We start from the raw sequence: 17,171 nt of genomic DNA, 5'->3' as shown, positions 1-17,171 counted from the left end.
CTCACTCACTGCAGTGTTGGGAAACTTTAACGTTCTAATTTGCCGTGTGATTGTACACAACTGTGGCCTCCGCCACCCCAGATAAAGGCATGGCAAAGCGTAAACATCAAATGGCACGGTCTTAAGCATGTTTATGCACTGAGCTCCATCGTATCTATTTGCTTGTATTTAGGATTGTGTTTAGGATTGCAAGTTTAACCTAGAATGACTGGGTTCAAGTTGTACCCATGCCAAGGCCTTCTCTGGCTTTGAGCAAGTCACCCTGGCTCTCAGACTCTCTCTGTATGAGAGACGCTTCAGCGCGTGTTCATCAAGTGTAGGCAGACGCAATGTTAGCCGAGAAGCGTAGTTTAAAAAAACAGAGCCTGTAGAAATAGCTCCTCAGGGGGTTTAAGTTCATCTTTGCCTCCCCAAAGGCTCTATCAATTTCACCTCTGCAGTCTAAAACCGTGTGGGATCGCAAGCAGAAGGCAGCGAGGAATGGAAATGGGCTAGAGCTACTTTCCAGAGCCAGGCTTGGACCTGGAGAACTTACGATGGGCTGAAGTTTCCCTCCTGGCATTTCACAGCCCCTTCGCACGGCTCCATTGTAAAGCCTTTGCCCTGCTGCCAGCTCTGTCTTTTTAAACTACTCTTCCCAGCTAACATTGCCTCTCCCATCACGTGTTCTTCATATGTCAGATGTCTCGTGTAGAGAGACTCTCAGCCTCAGTCCTCCACCGGCACAGTGGGAATGGCCTGCCACACTGGGCCATTAAGAGGACTAACAAAAGTTTGCAAGTCCTATGAAGTAGTTCACACCTTTACAGCTAGCTTAGCTATGGGGGAGGGGCCATGGTTCTACGGGCTTCCATTTTACCCTGTTTTAAAAGATATCTGCATCAAGCCTTTTCGTGGGTAACAAATGTCAGTATATTGATTTGTGACCGTTTCTTGTCGTAAATAGGATGCTTGTTAGGAAGGACATTGGAGTTTTAGATCTGGTTTTATTTCACAACTGCAATCAAGACACAAACTTATAAAAGAAATCATACTATCACGCAGAAGTGCTCATAAACCTCCACATATGGCAAGAACTCCAACACAAATTCCTCCCCCAACTCCTATGTGTTGGTAATTAAGGGGTTAAGAGGGGGAGGAAGCGGTTATAAACAGTGGCTGTTCCCTTTCCTCTGCTGTTTCATTTCACAAGGTTACCCCAAGGATTTTTTTTCCTTTACGTAAAAAAATCCACACAGTGCATAGCTCTGTTCTGGGAAGGTGAACTCCCCCCCCCCCGCCCCCAAGCCACACACTCAATTGCTCTTGATTAAATTCTGCTTTGACTGGGAGGGCATAAAGAGACACATTAATTCTAGCAAAAAAGAACAACTTTGCACTGGTGTCCTTAGGGAAAAGACACACAAAACTCCCAAGAGTTTTTGAAATACCCAGAAACTAGACTTCAGGAGCATCCTTTTAAAAGCTAAACTATTTCGACCCAAATACACAAAAGCAGAACCCGCACTTGGAAGTTTCAGACTGAACACAAGAGACTTCGCCAGATGCCACGTGCTGGAGCCCTTGGAGGGGGGAGGGGACCGCCACGGGACTTTACGGTGTGGAAAGACAATTGCATCTTTTTTTCAGGGGTCCTTTGGGGTTAAAAAAGACTTCGCTATTGCCTTGCAACAAACAAAGAGATAGTAGTTAAGTCCAGACAAGGGATGGCTCCATTTAGCATGAAAGCATTGTCTAACTTTTGTTCCTGGGAACACTTCTTCTTTACTGTTACAGAAGGTGAGGGGGAAACCACTATTTAAAAGAGCACAGAGAGCAAGCAAGAGGATATGTACATACAAGTCTAGGGTATGAAGATTTCAAATACAAGGGACACGCTTGAGCTTTGAGGTCTGTTCCATAGAGTCGCAGCTCAGTTGTGAGCATGCTAACCTACGGGATATCCTTTTATGATGCATCTACAGAAGGTTGATTGTTCGGGGAATAAGGGGCAGACCTTTAAAATAAAGGGACATCTGGCAGGCCTAGATCTCAGATCAGAAAGAGGGTGGGGAAAGGGATGATTTTTGAAAAAGGCAAAATTATGGGTTTCTATCAGTGCCAGGAGAAAATGCACAAGGGCCACGAGAACAGGTCATTATATTCTTATTTTGGCTGCAATCCAAGGCAAGATAGGCGTATTTGGAACTCAATGAAAGCCACCAGACTTTATTTTTATGTAAAATGTGTTCAGGATTTAGCTATGGAGGTCTCAGCAACCTGTGAAGATTTACAAATCGAACTCAAATCAGATTAAAAGGAAAACGTGGACTCGTGTTTGTATCTCATACTGATTGTTTAAAAACTTGGCTCTCACGACGTCAGACTCTTTCCAAACCCTGGCAAAAACCTTGCTCAAGTAGAAACAACAGATTGTAAAGAAAGACTTTTTAAAAACGATCAGCTTCCGTATCTCAGATAGACCCCCCCCACCCACCCACCCCACACAATGCTACGTACACACAAACTTCCCCAATAGCCCACTTGCCTCTAATGCTGAGAAAGTTTACAAATGACTGGCGGTTAATGTTGCAGCCAGGGAAAATCATAGGACCACAGCCATTACGCAAATACTTTTGAACCCCGTTCTATGGAAAATGTATAAAACCACATTGCACAATACAGCTGTTGGTTGCCCCACACATGTGGCCCCAAACCCAATGCCACAATAAACCAAATATCTCCAAAGTCACCCAAAGACTTTGGGGTTTTCTTGCCAAAACATTGTCACAGGTTTTCAAGATCCTCACATACACATGCCCGTCAACAGAAATCTAGACACGGCACGGTTAAACACTCTAGTCCCAAAGTCTCGTTCTTCCCATGACTAACCTTCAAAGCGATCTCTTTGGTACGATCAATCCTAGATCTGGTCAGTGATTCTATCCGAGACATAATCCAACGTTGAACCCAACTGACTCCCAATCGATATGACTGGGTCTCCCACTGCCTTGATTGCTAGAGGATGTTTTGGGCATGAAAAGCAATTGAAAAAAATCAAAACGGAAAAGGGATAAGAAGAGCAGCGAGAGAGCTGGATGAACGAAGTTCTGTTTGGACCAAAAAAGAAGGGAGAGAAAAAACGTTTTGCCACACAGACACGCTTCAGGCTAACTCTGCTTCGCACATCCAGCTCACAGCACAGGAAGTTAACTCGCTGAAGTCAAAAACTGTTCTTGGGCAGTTCAAATTGCTTTGCTCCTCCTCTCAAGACAAAGGGGGAGGAGGGGGACTCACTGATGCTTTGGTTTGACATCACCTTAAAAAGGATGCTGGAATGGGCAGTTCAGTGGCAAAGGAGGAGCAAATTGAAGCAGAAAGAAGACCCAGCGTGTCTACAGCACCTCCAGATGTCCCCAGCTGGGGGGATTATGTGCAGTTCTAGCCTTCCTGACACCTGCAATCCAGCTGCATAAGATGCTCCTGACTGCACAAGTCAATAAAAAGAGCACCAGCTGAAGTCATGCAGCCCATGTGGCTGGCTTCCCACAGACATCTCACTGGGCAAATGGAGAAAGGCAACTTCTTCCAAGAACCTTGACTTTGCTCATCATATGTCACAGCCAAGTCAGAACTCAACATTGGAGTTTAGCCCCCCTGCCCTCTTCCTCAGCTCAGTGCCACAGGAGCGTTTCAGATCTTCAGTGGGTGCAGAGTAGCGATGGGCAAACACTTGAAACACCATGCAGGGGCCAGCAGACTGCAGCATCCTCTAAGAACAGGATTCAACTGTTTCTGGTGACATATGGTGGCACAGTCATATGACCAAGTGGGCCAAGATTAGCCCAAGGCATAAAGTCTGTGCCTCACTAAATAACATCGGACACAATGCACCCACTGTGCTCTTGCAAAGCTCGTTTATTTCAATAAAGCCTGTGCAGGAGAACTTCCTAAAGAATTGTGCCCTACTCATCATCAGATCGGTATCTCTGGTATTCTGCTGCCCTTGATGGCAGAGATATGTATGAAACTGCAAGATCCACTGAGTGTTTAATCCACATCAGGGTTGCCTCACTGGAGGAGGGTGTGTGTGTGTTAACGCTTTTCCTCCACGCAAATTTCCAAACACAATACCCCTGTCATCACCCTGTTGCTGTTTGCCCACAGATATAGATATAGGTACCTATATGCTTCCTTTCATCTTGCAAAGCAAAAAACAGATCAGAGGGTACAGAAATATGGAACAAGGAGAAAGGGTTGCCTCCTCTGTACCAGAGCACAGATTCTCCCCCTTCCACAGATTTTAACTTTTAAAAGAACCACAAGCACTCCTGTTCATGTACAGCTGGGCTCTAAGGGGACTGCTGAACCTTACCTCATAGCAGGGCTGTCAGCCTAGGCTGGTAACGGGCAAAGGTGCAGTGCAAGTCAGGCTCCAGGGCACACTTAAGGAGCACAACCAAAATCCTAAAGCAACTCTTTGCAGAAGCGTAGTACAGCACCAAACTGGTAGCCAGGGCCGGCACGCCCATAGAGGACAGGTAGGCGGTGGCCTCAGGCGCGAGGGCACTGGAGAGGCGCCGGAGGGGGTGTCGGGGGCGGAGGCGCGTGCCACGGAGCTGGCGTGGCTGGCCTGCAGCTGCTGCAGACAGACAGCCCCGTGCTGCTGCCGCCGCCACTGCCACACAACCCAGCTGGGCGCAGCAGCCACAAGCTGCTGCCTCCACCCGCCACCCCAGCCATCAGCCGGCGAATGCCCCCGGCTTGAGCTGTGCGATGACGTCATCGTGCGATGACGTCATCGTGCGATAATGTCATCGTGCAGTCCGGGGGAGGGGTTGCCGCAGGCGCCAGAAACCCTGGCGTCGGCAGTGCTGGTAGCTTATAAACTACCATTCAATGTAGCACAGCTTGAGCTTGCACTGACAACAATATACCTCAGCAGATACACAACACTGACTAGACCCAGATTCCCCAACATGGTGCCCATGGGCACCGTGACACTTCTCAGTACTTCGCTTGGCACCCACTGAGCTCTTCAGGTGCTGTTTGGAGTCATTGTAACTCAGGGTTTGTTACTGGCTTCCCTTATTCAAATGAAAGTTTCCCATAGGAGGATGAGGAGAAGAGGTAAGCACCTGGGTTTTCCTTAGCCAATGTGTGGTTCCTTTCCTCTTCAAGAACCGTCCGAGGAGGTGTAAAGAGGAACATATTGTTCAGCTCCACCTCTTGAGGCAGTCATTTTGTGTTTGGCTCTGCCTCCTATGGAAGCCATTTTGGGGTGGCACTCATCACCCTCTCTCAAAATTCCAGAGGATCCAGTAGCCTCAAAAAGGTTGGGAGCAGGGTTGCCAGCTCCAGGTTGGGAAATTCCTGGAGGTTGGGGGGAGGTGGCGCTTGGAGAGAGTGGGGTTTGAGGATCGGAGAGATCTGTGCAAGGTATAACACCATAGTATCCACTCTCCAAAGCTGCCATTTTCTCCAAGAGAACTTATCTCTGTGGTGTGGAGATCACAATTCCAGGAGATCGCCAGCCACCACCTGGAGGTTGGCAACCCCAGTTGGGAAACTCTAAACTGTTGGTGTGGTGATCTTCAGCCTTTCCAGAGCCAGGACCAAACTTTAAAAAAAAAACCCTCCAAGTGGCAGCATGTGATCCAGCAAGCATGCAACAGGAAGCCACAAGGCATTACAACCATGCAACGGGAAGAGGCGAAACCGTAAAAACAGGGTTTCTCACCTGTAACTGTTGATCGTCGAGTCTCTTCTGTGCAGACACACATTGGGACTGCGCAGGCGCAGGCCAGCCGCGGAAAAGATTTTTCTAGCTTTTAGAGATGTGAAGGGGACGTTCGGATCCACCGCGCATGCGCGTCGGTGTTCCCGCCAATTTTGAATGCATATATATCCGAACGTCCCCGGCATTCCCTCAGTTCACCTGAGCCGCCGGAGAAACTAAGTTAACGAAACACTCACAGCGGGGCAGGCGGGAGGGAATGTGTGTCTGCACAGAAGAGACTCGACGATCAACAGTTACAGGTGAGAAACCCTGTTTATCGTCTTCGTCCTTCTGTGCAGCCCCACATTGGGAGAGTAACTAGCATCTCACCAATGGGGGCGGGTGTGAGTGTCTACTTGAACAAGGACTGCAGGACAGCTGTGCCAACAGCTGATTCACGCCGTGCATTCACATCCACAGAATAGTGTTTGATGAAAGTGTCTGCAGTGGACCATGTCGCAGCTTGGCAGACGTCCTGGAGCGGCACTCCTCGCAGGAAGGCAGCAGAAGCAGCTTGCGCTCGAGTGGAATGTGCGGTAACCAACAAGGGACACTGGACTCCAGCATGCTGATAGCAAAGTTTAATCGTAGACACAATCCAGCGAGAGATGGACTGGGCAGAAGCAGGTGAGCCCTTGCGAGGGCCAGAGTAACACACAAACAGGACAGGAGATTTCCTGAAACATTTGGTGCGGTGCAAATAAAACAATAAAGCACGCTTTACATCCAATGTGTGTAGAGCTCGTTCCCCTGGGGATGAGGGTGTTGGAAAAAAGGAAGGGAGGAACACCTTTTGCTGTAGGTGAAATCTTGAGACTACCTTGGGCAGAAACTCCATGCTAGTGTGGAGCATGACAGTACCAGGGAAAAACTGCAGGAAGGGAGGGTCACACCGCAGGGCAGACAGCTCCCCAACACGCCTAGAGGACGTGATTGCCACCAGGAAAGCCACCTTCTGAGTGAGCAAAGGTAGGGGACAAGAAGATAGAGGCTCAAAGGGCTGGAGCATCAGTTGGGAGAGAACCAGGGAGAGACTCCATTGTGGAATAGGATGGGCCCTAGGAGGGAAGGTCTTGAACAGGCCCTTCAGGAACTGCTTGGAAAGCCAGTGAGTAAAAACTGTCTTCCCATCAATCTGCTCATGGAAGGCAGAGATTGCAGCCATGTGGACCTTAACACTGGAAAACGCAAGGCCCTGGGAGCAGAGTTCCAGGAGGTAGTCCAGGATGACAGGAAGCGGGCAATTAAAGGGAGAAACCCCCTTCAGGGCCAACCACCGGGAAAAACGTGACCACTTCCTCTGATAGGACAACCTGGTGGACGGTTTCCGGGCATTCAAGATCACCCCAAGCACTCCAGAAGAGAGGCTCACTCCCGGTTGCCCAGAAGCCAGGCAGTCAGATTCAGTACAGCCACATCGTGATGCCACACCCCGTCCCTGGTTAAGAGGTCCGGGGCGTGAGGCAGGGGGAGGCATCGCCCCTGGGACAGGGAAAGTAAAAGGGGGAACCAATCCTGGCGAGGCCACCGAGGGGCAACGAGGATACAGTGGGTTCGGAAGGCCCTGATCCTGGAAAGAACCTTGTACAGGAACGGGAAGGGCGGGAAGGCATAAAAGAGCCCTGGGGACCAAGGTATTTGGAAGGCATCCCCTAGGGAGTGGCGGCCAATGCCGGCCCGGGAGCAGAACAGCGGGGCCTGTTTGTTGCGGGCAGTGGCGAAGAGGTCGACCAAAGGCGTGCCCCATGAGCGGAAAACCTGGTCGAGGTAAACCCTGTTTAGGGACCACTCGTGCTGAGGCAGAAACACCCTGCTCAGTGCATCCGCCGAGGTGTTGAGATCCCCGGCAATGTGCACGGCTCTGGGAAGGACATTGTTGACCATGGCCCAATTCCATAGAGTCGTTGCCTCCTTGCAGAGCTTGAGCGAGACCGTTCCTCCCTGCTTGTTGAGGTAGTAGCAGGCCGTGGTATTGTCCGACAGGACCTGAACCCTCCTGTTCCGAATGGCATCTGCAAAAGAAGCGAGGGAGTAACGGATCGCCCTAAGCTCAAGAAGGTTGATATGCATGGATGCCTCAGACGGGGACCAGATGCCCTGAGCCGAAAGCTGTCCACAGCGCCCTCCCCATCCCAAGTTGGAGGCATCGGTATAAACTGTGACCTCAGCTAGGAAGGGGCCGAAAGGACAACCTTCAGACAGGTTTCCAGGGACAGTCCACCAGGCCAGAGAGCGCAGCACCACCCTGGGGATGGAAAACCTCTGGTGCTGACCCATGGCGAGGGGGCTGTACCTCCGGACAAACCAGTTTTGCAGAGGCCTCATACGCAGGCGTGCAAAGAAAACCACCCCTGTGGAGGAGGCCATAAGGCCCAACAGTGTCTGAATCAAAAGGGCCGTCTGGTACCGGCAATGCATAAAATGCCGGGCTAAAGCGGAAAGCCTGGCCAACCGGTCTGGGGGCAGGTAGGCTCTGCCCAGCAGGGAATCGAAATGGACCCCAATAAACCTAATGGCCATGCCCGGGGCCAGGATAGACTTATCCCCATTAACCACCAAGCCCAACCTAGCCAGCACGGACAAAGTGAGGGCAATATGGGCCTGGAGAGAGTCAGGCGAGGGTCCCACCAGGAGCCAGTCATCCAGGTACGGGTAGATAAAGCAACCCTGGGACCGCAGGTATGCCACTACGGTGGCCATGCACTTCGTGAATACCCTGGGCGCAGAGGCCAGCCCAAAGGGCAATACGGTATATTCATACACAGAATTCCCATACACAAACTGCAGGTATTTCCTGTGGCCCTCAAATATAGAAATGTGGAAGTAGGCATCCTTCAAGTCTAGAATGGCTAGCCAGACGCCCACCTCCAGGAGCTCCATGACCCATGCCAGGGTTAGCATTCGAAACTTTTCAACCTTCAAATAACCGTTGAGGCCTCTAAGGTCTAAGATGGGCCGGGAACCTCCACCCTTTTTATCCACAAGGAAGTATCTGGAGTAAAATCCCCATGGGGAAGTAGAGACATTGACCACCCAGACAGCACCTTTGTTAACCAACTCCATAACATTATTGTGTAACACAACATCACAACAGGTAGAACAACGGGGAGGGAGAGAGAGAGGAGGTGCAGCTGTAAACATTAACTTGTAACCATGGGCCACAATGGACAGGACCCAAGTGTCAGAAGTAACACGTTGCCAACAGGGCAAAAAAGGCCGAAGCCTGTCCAGAAACTGGGCAGCAGAGGAAGTGTCCTCGGAGGCCAACAGGGGAGCGTTCAGGCTTAGTCAGAAGACCGAGGGCTTCTGCACCGAGGTCGAAGGCTTGGGTGAAGAGGGCTGTTGCCTGCCCTTGGACCGGCCGGAGCGCCTGGAAGAGTGACGCTGCTGGGCTGAATAGGATTGGTGACCGTAGGACTGGCCCGAGAAGAAGCGCCCTTGACGCTGCTGGTAAGGCTGGTAAGGGGTCTGGTAGGATCGGAACCGACCATAACGATACCTCGGACCCGACGACTGAGCTGAGGGGGCGACTCCGAGGGACTTGGCCGTCTGCTGATTCTTTTTCATCAGGGAGAGGGACTCATCCGTCTTCTCCGAGAAGAGCTGGGGCCCCTCGAATGGGAAATCCTCCACTTTCGCCTTCTTCTCTGGCGGCAGGGCAGTGGACCGGAGCCAGGCGTGTCGACGCAGGACCACCGAAGTCGCCATCGAGCGCGCCGCGGAATCGGCAGCATCCTTGCCTGCTGTCATCTGCTGTTTTGACAGCCGTATGGCCTCTGCCTGAAGGGCCTTCACCAAGTGGCGGCGATCCTCGGGGAGATCGGAAAGGTAAGAGGACAGCCGTTTCCAGAGGAACAGATTGTAGGACCCCATTATGGCCTGGAAGTTGGCAATACGGAATCCCAAAGACGCGGACGAGTAGACTTTCCTGCCCATGCCATCCAGCTTTCTGCCTTCTCGGTCCGCCGGGGCCGACGATGAACCGGAACGGAACCGAGCCTGACCTTCCTCAGCCACGATGGATGAGGGTTTCGGATGACTGAAGAGGTACGGGCAATCATCCTGTTTTAAACAGTAGTACCTCTCTACCTTCTTTGCCGTCGCGGACACGGACGCCGGTGTTTGCCAGAGCGCGAGAGCGCTGTCAACAAAATCCTCCACAGGGGGAAACGCCACCGACGCGGGGGACCCGGAATACAGTGCCTCCAGCAGCTTACTCTTGGGCTTGGAGGTCGTGGAGGAGACGTCTATCTCCAGCGCGGCGGCCATCCGCATCATTTGCTCGGAGAACAGCCTGTAGTCGTCATTCGGGGACGACGAACGGGGCCCACCTACGGTGTCATCCGGGGAAGGATCAGAGGCCGCGTCCGAAGAGCACTCTGACGGGGACGCCAGACCTTCCTCATCCTCGGAATCTGAAAACTCCGGCGAGGTTTGCGTCGGAACCGAAGACCGGTGAGCGGTCGGGACCGACGGACAAGCCGCAGGAACCGACGGTCGCAGAGGCAAGCCAGGAGGAGGAGGAGCGGATGCCGGGAGCCCGACAGGCTGAGCCGGAACGGAAACCATCGGAACCGAAGGATGCTGCAGGAAGGGCAGCGACTGCTGGAACCACGCCACAAAATCCTGCCAGGAGGTCATGTTCCCAATCCCCGCGACAGGCTGACAAGGAGGCAGAGGAGCAGGCACCGGGGCAGGCCAGCGAAGAGGCATCGGAACCGACGAGGTAGACGGCAATGGAACGGAGGCCTCCGAAGGCGCCGGGGTGGAAGGCAGGGAACGTTCGAATGCCTGGAACGGTTCCGTGAAAGACGGGAACGGCACGAATTCCTCGGGAACCGACGGAGGAGGCGTGCAAGGAGGAGACGGGGTGTGGAGACTCACCACATCGTCAGGGATCAGGACCGGTCCAGATGGAGTACCAGGTTGCACAGTCGGAGCCGGGGATAAAGTACGGCCCTTGGCCCTCGATTTCGTCTTGGCCTTCTTGGGCTGGGGTTCCGAAGCAGCCTCTGCGGCCGAAGGCTTGGAGGAGGACTTCGGCTTGGATGCGGAACGCTTCTTGGCCTTCCGGTCGGAAGGACGATCCCCGGAACCGGAGTCAGGTCGGGCCTCCGGAACGGGTTGCCCCGTCGGTTCCGTGGGGAGCTGCTCTGGCGACTTACGAGACGGCGCCGGCGACGGAGCGGCGGAGCGGGGTCTATCTCCCGAAGAGCCCGATGGCTTGGGGGGGAGAAGGTTAGCATCCCACAAGAAGGCACGGAGCCTGGCCTGCCGATCACTCCTTGCCTTCGGAGTGAAGGACATACAGATGGAGCAGCGCTCGACAACATGCCCCTCGCCCAGGCAGATGAGGCAGAGCTCATGGCCGTCCGAGTGCGTCATTTTAGTGCCGCACTTAAGACACTTCTTAAACAAAGAAGTTTGGGACATAACGAACGGTATCTCCCACCGACAAGGGGAAGAAATACCGACTAGAAGATCACGATCCAAAAACTCCGAAGAGACGCTGAGAGAATAAACGCTAGACAATAGAACCTTTTCGTACGGCGGCGAAAAAGGAACTGAGGGAATGCCGGGGACGTTCGGATATATATGCATTCAAAATTGGCGGGAACACCGACGCGCATGCGCGGTGGATCCGAACGTCCCCTTCACATCTCTAAAAGCTAGAAAAATCTTTTCCGCGGCTGGCCTGCGCCTGCGCAGTCCCAATGTGGGGCTGCACAGAAGGACGAAGACGATCTTACGTATCTGTCTAGGCCAGAAATTCCACTTTGGAGTGACCTCTCCTTTTCCTGCTGCTCCTCTCAGCATGGATGCTGAGAGACGCAGGGCATCCCTATGTGGGTGCAGTAGCAGCAGGTCCTGCCAAAAAGCAGCAAATAAGGCAGCTCTCTCTACAGGACCCACCTGGCGGTGCTGGCCCATGGACTGAAGATCACTGTCTTAGCGCACATAAGGAGAAGAACCTGGGACCTGACCCACACAAGCAGCAGAATGAGGCAAGTGTCAAGATGCTAGAATGCACTGTGTCAAAATTTAGGTGGGAGATGTCAGTTTTTAAAACCTCTCTTCTGGTATAAAACTAGTACAACCAAGTGCAGTCTTAGAGAGAACATTTTTCTCCAGTGCTATAGCTTTGTACTTGCAGGGAACTTTTTATATGGGGAACATGTGAAAATGGCATCTCTCTCCTTCTGTCCTGGGATCCTGTCTGTTCTATGGAGGTTAGGATTTGACCATCTAATTCTGCTGCAACTTTGGGAAAGTCCCAACTCCCAACATCTTTCACTAGAAGGGGTTCAATTAACCCCCCTGGTCTCAGTACAGGAAAACTGCTTCAGGTCTTCATGCTTGGTTTTGAGATGACCTTTGCTCTCTTTGATGATAGTCAAGTCCTACCTCAACAGGCAAATATGGTTGCCCTTCAAAAGGCAAATGGAGAAGAGGCGCATAAAAACCTTCTAGCACAGAGGCCCTGGAGTCATTGCTGGCCAGCAGGAGCTTTTCATCCATTCCTCAAACTGGTTAACAACTTGGCAGGAGCATTGGCCCCTGGGTCTGTAGCATCAGCTGGACTGGTCCAACCCACTGCAGATAAAAAGAGGGATACCAAGGATCGTTACCTGGCCTCTAGTAACCATTGCTCTGCTCTATCTTCTGCAGGGCTTTTTTTTCAGCTGGAATGTGGTGGAACGGAGTTCCAGCACCTCTTGAAAATAGTCATATGGCCGGTGACACTGGGGCAGAGGGCAATCTAAACTCCCCTCTGTCTGGAGATCAGGGGTCAGGGCCACTGGCCATGTGACCATTTTTGCTGAGGGCGATTTAAACTTTAAAAAACTCCCCCTTTGTTCCAGCTGACTCAAAGTGACGTCATTGTGCGGTCCTGAGTTCCACCACTGAGTTCCACCACCTCTTTTCCAAGAAAAAAAGCCCTGATCTTCTGTATGCTTTATTCACTTATTTGGTGGCCTGCCTCCTGCTGATTTAGATCTACAGGTTGATTTGAGTACAGGCATTGTAGAAAAAACACAATCGTTCTACAATAGGCTGTCAACAATTCGACATGTACTTCAGCAGCTACAGGGCATACAAGCTGTGCACTGTATTGCTCCTAGGTGCTCATGAATACTCAATGATGTGTATGTGTGCTTGACCTAAGATGCATCCATGGCCCCAATTCAGAGGTTTAACTTCCAAAGACTCTGGGGAGGAAGCTGGACCCTGAAGAATCACAAGGCTAGCCAGTCATCCTAAAAGCATCTTCCAAAGACACAAATTGGGGCAGTGATTTAACAACAGCAAGTACTAGGGGAGAAAAGGAATGCATTGCTGGTTTAAAAGGGACAATTCAAGCATATGCAGAAATTACTTTTAAACCACCATAAAAAATCTGGCAGGAAAAAACAGAGCATGAGGCAAGAGAGAGTTTTCATCTTTATGAAGTTCTGGAGAGAGACACTTACTGAAGGAACTTTGCCCTTGGCAAATAAACAGATAAATACAGAGGCCATAGAGATTTCTTTTGTTTACTTTTCTCTCACACACACTCAGGCTTGTATAGGGATAGATATTCTTTGGGATAAAAATAATACTGAATATTCAGAGCTTACCCCCAAATTTGGAGCGTTCATGTTAGGTTATGTCCCACCATACAGCACTCCAAGCTCGAGGGTGGGGGGAAAGGCCTAAGAAACGGCAGCTCAGCTGGACAAAGAAGAAAGAATCAAATCACAGACACGCCCATGGTAACTAAGGAGCAGGAAGAAGACATGGCTAGCACTCGCTTTCTCAGGAAAGACTTGCTCTGGAGTAGGGTAAGAGAGTCCAGACGTGGGCATGGCTGGGAGGAAGTGATTAAAAGGCAGAGGCAGAAGGAAGGGCCAGTATGCTGGTACTTACATAACGCCTGAGAGAAGGGCAATCCACAAGGGCTGGAATCTCCACAGCCTAAGAGCAAAGGCATTCCTGGCCAGGAGAGATGGATAACCATAGACTGCTCCAATGCACACAATGGGAGTATAGCTACCTTAGGGCGTAACCCTGCAGTAAGCATGCAGTCACTGCAACTCAGGGTTGCCAGCCTCTAGCTGGGACCTGGAGATCTCCCGGAATCCTGACTGATCTCACAGATTTCTAGTTGCCCTTTGTCTTAAAGTCCCCCCCCCTTTGTTCCAGAACTGCAGAGTCCCCAAAAACCATAATGGAATTCTCCTTAATTTCATTTATATTGTATATTGCTTGTGATGGTGACGGATCTAACAGCAATTGACAATGTTGGTGCAGTAGCACAGAATGTTCACAAACACTCCGATGGCTTAGTAAATAAAGCTGTCAGAATGATTTCAGTGCAGCTTTCAGAGAGAAGGGGCAGTCTGTTTGACTGAGATTAAAATCTCAGGGGGTGGGATGAGGAATCAGAAGGTGTTACAATAAGCTATAAAGGCAAGGTGGCTGAAGGAAGGACAAAATAAAGGCAGGGGCCTGAGGGAAGGAAACTTGAGAAAAGGAGCAGATGAAACAGCATTTTCACACATATTGAGAAACCACTGTGTATCACTGTGGGAATGAGCCTTAGAGGGCAGAGAACAAACCACGGTTTTTGAATGGGATAAACCATAGTTTGCCATGGATAGGGAAGTAATTTCCGAACACATGTGAAAGGAGGAAGGAGTATGCAAGGCAGAACATTTTCGGTGTTTGTTGTTATATGTGAATGCAGCCATTGCCTTAAACTAGTCATTTTTTTAAAACTGGAGTCTTCTAGTAATTATTAATATAATGTCATTTTACAGGACAACATAAGAGCAAAGCAAAACAAAAACACAGAGGACAGAGCCACTGCCCCAAGGAGCTCACCGTTTACTCTAAGATAGCAGGAAGGAAACAGAAGACATTAAAATCAATATAGCAACACAATGCCTCAGTTACTGGGCCTGGATGTTACAAATATGAGTTTCAACTTCTGAAATAACTGGCAGAATAAAATTTAAAAAATAATTAATAATAAAGAGGTCCACCTGCTTGAGTGTTTCTCATCTTATCGCTCCATTTTGGAAGGTGTGATGAAATACCAAAATGTCTCTGAGCATGAGCAGAGTACTTTTCTCCTTTCTGGTCAGCCCCTCTCCCTCCATCCCCAACTCTCAGGGTCAGAATTTGCAGGCATGCTAGAAATTAACACATTTCCCTCCCCTTGCCCTGATCTTTTCAGTAGCTCTTTTTTTGCTATCCTTCTCATGCTCGTGGCCACAAAACCATATTGTTTTGAGGTAAGGGGACATTAAAAAAAAAAACTTACCCAATATCACAATGTAAGCTGAGAAGATCGCTTAGGAAGCAAAGCAAGGGTTCCCAGTTCTCAGACTCTCTGCTAACCCCAAATCCAAAAGGCACACAAACTGCTGTGCTAACTAAACGGAATTATTTTTTCTGTCGCAGCAACTGGACGGCTCCCTCCAACGGGTCTGCTGGAGTGAAGACTGAGAACAAAATGTCACCATGCAGTTCCAGAGCCTTCCTCTGCTTCAGTGCATTTTACTGCTGCATGAGTGGGAAATTCCTTTTCCTTGACCTTCCAGGTTATTCATTGACTTAGGTGAACTAAGTTGGAGCAGCTGCAGGAGCCTGGTTAAAAACAGGACACGCCAATAAAGCACACAACTTCTCCTCCCTGCCGCCTCCAAGCACACACACATATACCAGAATACTTAAATCAACAGAACTTACGAGGAAAGCCTGGAGTGTTTGGGGCTGTTCATTTTGGGGGAAGGGTGATTACAGGGAGCTATGAAAGAAGTTTATAAAGCCATACATTGTGAGGAAAATAAAAGAGACTTTCTACAGCACAGTCATCTATAGAGGAGAGGTCTCATACACAAAAGCTTATGCTGGAATAAACTTTGTTAGTGTTTAAGGAGCCACTGGCCTTATATTACATTTTTGCTATGATAGATGTAACATGGCTACTCCTCTGGGAAGGATCATTTCCCCCCCTCTCTCTCATACGACTAAAACGCTAGCAGATCCAGTGGAATTGATGGGAAAGGCAGACAAAATAAAGTACTTCTTAACATAGCTCTTGAATCTCGCTATTCTACTTCTTCACAGAATTCACTGCTGTAAGGTGTGATGATGGCTGCTGTGTTGGACAGATCTATCATCAGCTATTAGCTATGACAGCTAAATAGAACCTCCATGTTCAGAAGCAATATACCTCTGAGAACTGGTTGCTGGATGGGTGCAGCAACAAGGACGGTTTTGGCCTCTGGGCCTGATTTTGATGATTTTCAGAGGCATCTGGCTGGCCACTATTGGAAAAATGATCTGGACTTGGACCTTTTGGTCTCATCCAGCAGGCTGTCTTATCCCCACCACTGCCTTAAAGCCCTTGAGCCAGTCACTCTCTCACAGCCTAACCTGCCTCACAGGGTTTTTGTAGGGATAAAAGGGGAGAGTAGAGAACTATATACTTTGCCCTGAGCTCCTTGGAGGAAACAGAGAAGAAAAATGAAATAAATACACTGTGTTAACAGCTGATGGTGGTACTAGGCACACAATCAGATTTACATTGGTGATATATTTATCTGCGTGCGCACACGCACACACTCAAATAACCTACAGAGGAAGATGGCTAGAATTTATCAGAATCAGCACTTATAGAGATAAAGGCAGGGCACTTTCACACACAATGCTGTGGTCATTATTTAAATTTCATGCATCTCCATGGTGATTATCTGATCCGGACTCGCCCCTAATAAGGGTTGCTCTGCACACTAGCAGATCAGTTGAACCGGATAACAGAGAATCTCAAACAACGATTGAGATGCTAGTCAGAAAATATGTTCCGGTGAAAGCTACTCCCAACTGCTATCAGGATTTGCATTTTCCAAAGGCGCCTGGAACTGTAAGCTCCTGGGTTCCCAGTCTTGTCCCGGGGGAGATAAAATGCTGTGCTCCAGGATACTGCTGCAAAAAAGGCAAACCCCATTCACATAGGTCCCACAGGTGTTCATACAGAGTGCAGGGAGACACACAATACACCTCCCTAACATAACCTTTTTAGTACACTAGCCCTCCCCATCCCTACATATATGCATAGCACCATCATCTTAATGGGTATGTTGCTAGGTGGTTGTTGTGGGTTTTCCGGGCTGTATTGCCGTGGTCTTGGCATTGTAGTTCCTGACGTTTCGCCAGCAGCTGTGGCTGGCTTCTTCAGAGGTGTAGCACCAAAAGACAGAGATCTCTCAGTGTCACAGTGATACTGTGAGATCTCTGTCTTTTGGTGCTACACCTCTGAAGATGCCAGCCACAGCTGCTGGCGAAACGTCAGGAACTACAATGCCAAGACCACGGCAATACAGCCCAGAAAACCCACAACAACCATCGTTCTCCGGCCGTGAAA

General features: G+C 50.0%; 1 protein-coding gene across 5 annotated transcripts in view; it reads right to left on the bottom strand.

The window, feature by feature from the left end:
- ARHGEF2 (Rho/Rac guanine nucleotide exchange factor 2) overlaps nt 1-17,171 on the bottom strand; it is a 163,202-nt gene that overhangs the window by 73,966 nt on the left and 72,065 nt on the right. For 2 of the 5 annotated variants that reach the window (XM_054991402.1, XM_054991412.1), the window contains exon 1: nt 2,872-3,166. The exons of 1 other annotated variant lie outside the window; for it this stretch is intronic. In XM_054991402.1, the coding sequence (XP_054847377.1) occupies nt 2,872-2,934 (63 nt within the window). In that variant the 5' untranslated portion in view covers nt 2,935-3,166. Of the gene's footprint in view, nt 1-2,871; nt 3,167-13,377; nt 13,472-15,065; nt 15,290-17,171 lie in introns of those variants that run through there. 2 more of the 5 variants (XM_054991420.1, XM_054991428.1) reach the window with 2 other exon arrangements.

This window comes from Eublepharis macularius, chromosome 1 (genome assembly GCF_028583425.1).
Source record: "Eublepharis macularius isolate TG4126 chromosome 1, MPM_Emac_v1.0, whole genome shotgun sequence".
Classification (NCBI taxonomy): Eukaryota; Metazoa; Chordata; class Lepidosauria; order Squamata; family Eublepharidae; genus Eublepharis; species Eublepharis macularius.
This window is presented reverse-complemented; position numbering and strand designations above follow the sequence as displayed.